This window comes from Austrofundulus limnaeus, unplaced genomic scaffold, assembly GCF_001266775.1.
Source record: "Austrofundulus limnaeus strain Quisiro unplaced genomic scaffold, Austrofundulus_limnaeus-1.0 Scaffold294, whole genome shotgun sequence".
In the NCBI taxonomy this organism is placed as follows: Eukaryota; Metazoa; Chordata; class Actinopteri; order Cyprinodontiformes; family Rivulidae; genus Austrofundulus; species Austrofundulus limnaeus.
Window position 1 is genome coordinate 552,923 of NW_013952696.1, and position 1,455 is coordinate 554,377.

The window sequence follows — 1,455 nt, forward strand, 5'->3', positions numbered from 1 at the left end:
ATTTATAGCAATACTAAAGAACAACTTGACAAGTTGCTCAACATTCCTCATTTTAATGCAGTGGTAACTGCATGCTTTTTCATGTAAAAAGGCTACAATATTATGACTTTTTTTCTCATAATACTATGACTTTAATCTTGTAGTATTACGACTTTAATCCCGTAATATTATGACTTTATTGTCGTAATTAAAAAAATCTTGTTGTGTGGCCCTATACTCCGTCGTAATTTTCAAATTAAACTTAAAATTTTTAAAATTTAAATCTGAACCAGAGCCAGAGGGGAGACGTCATAAAGTAGGGTCTGTACCCGAGCATTATGAGAACTTTTTTGGCAAATCTAAAACAATAATAGTAAGGCACAAAGCCAAAGAGAATCTTCCAGCGTGGGATCTCTGTTGAACTCACTGGTATAAAATAGATCAATATATCATTAATTAGTTAATTACAAAAGAAACCCAAATGAAATTAAACACGTAAAATAAGCACATTGTTTGTTGTTGACTGTTATCACTTCTCAGAGGACTACGGGCAGCAGCTCAGACGGAACAGAGGACTCCGATTTTTCTGCAGATCTCGAACACACTGAAGCTGCCGAGAACCTGCGCAGGCGTAGTAGCGTGCGCCTGACTCGATCGTCCCTGCGTCTCAGCCAGAGCTCACAAGGTACTAAAAAAACCCACTGTTATCACCTTCCTTTCTCACTTCTTATCTGCAGCAGTGTGTACATAGTGCGTTTTTAAAAACTAACATTAATATCTGTGAGAAAAATGAGTTCAAACAGGAAGCCCAACTTGGATCTTGCAAAACATTTAATTTACCATAATATTCCCATTCAACACCAGTTTAGTTAAGAGCCACCACCWAGCAAGAGTCATCATGGAGGTCGAGGAACTGCACACACACGTCTGAGACATAGTTGTAGAGAAGTACATATCAGGTTTAAGTAATGAATTTATTCTAAACCCTGAATATCTCACAAAGCAACATTAAAATTATTATTACAAAATCATAAGATTATGCCATCACAGCAAACCTTCCAAAGGAGGGTCTTCACCAAAACGCACAAACTGGGCAAGAAAGGCATTAAATAAACATTTACTTCAACTGTAAATCAAAGACTGTAAAAATACTTTAGACTAATATATTTGACCCATCATATCAAACTGAGGATTAAGTCAAATTTGGTCAAAATGACCTAACAACATTTTCACATTCCTGCTTTAAAAGCTACATTTTGATTCCTGGATCATTCTGATATCATCAGCTTATCCACAGATTTGACTTGATTTGTCTTGTTTGTTACAATAATACATTACTGTTTGGTCTGAATCCTAATTTTATGTAAATTTATTCAGTCATTTTTGATGTTAATATAAAGAGGAAACCTCAAATAGTTGTATATTAAGATTTCACAGTTGGAAAGAAACAAAAACCTTGCTAGCTCACAGTGAAAA

General features: G+C 35.0%; 1 protein-coding gene across 1 annotated transcript in view; it reads left to right on the forward strand.

Moving 5' to 3' along the window:
* The window catches only part of LOC106526792 (histone acetyltransferase KAT7), a 33,876-nt gene that overhangs the window by 1,221 nt on the left and 31,200 nt on the right, over window positions 1-1,455 (forward strand). Inside the window, exon 2 of the mRNA XM_014021475.1 lies at window positions 520-664. Within this exon, the coding sequence (XP_013876929.1) occupies window positions 520-664 (145 nt within the window). The remainder of the gene's footprint in view (window positions 1-519; window positions 665-1,455) is intronic.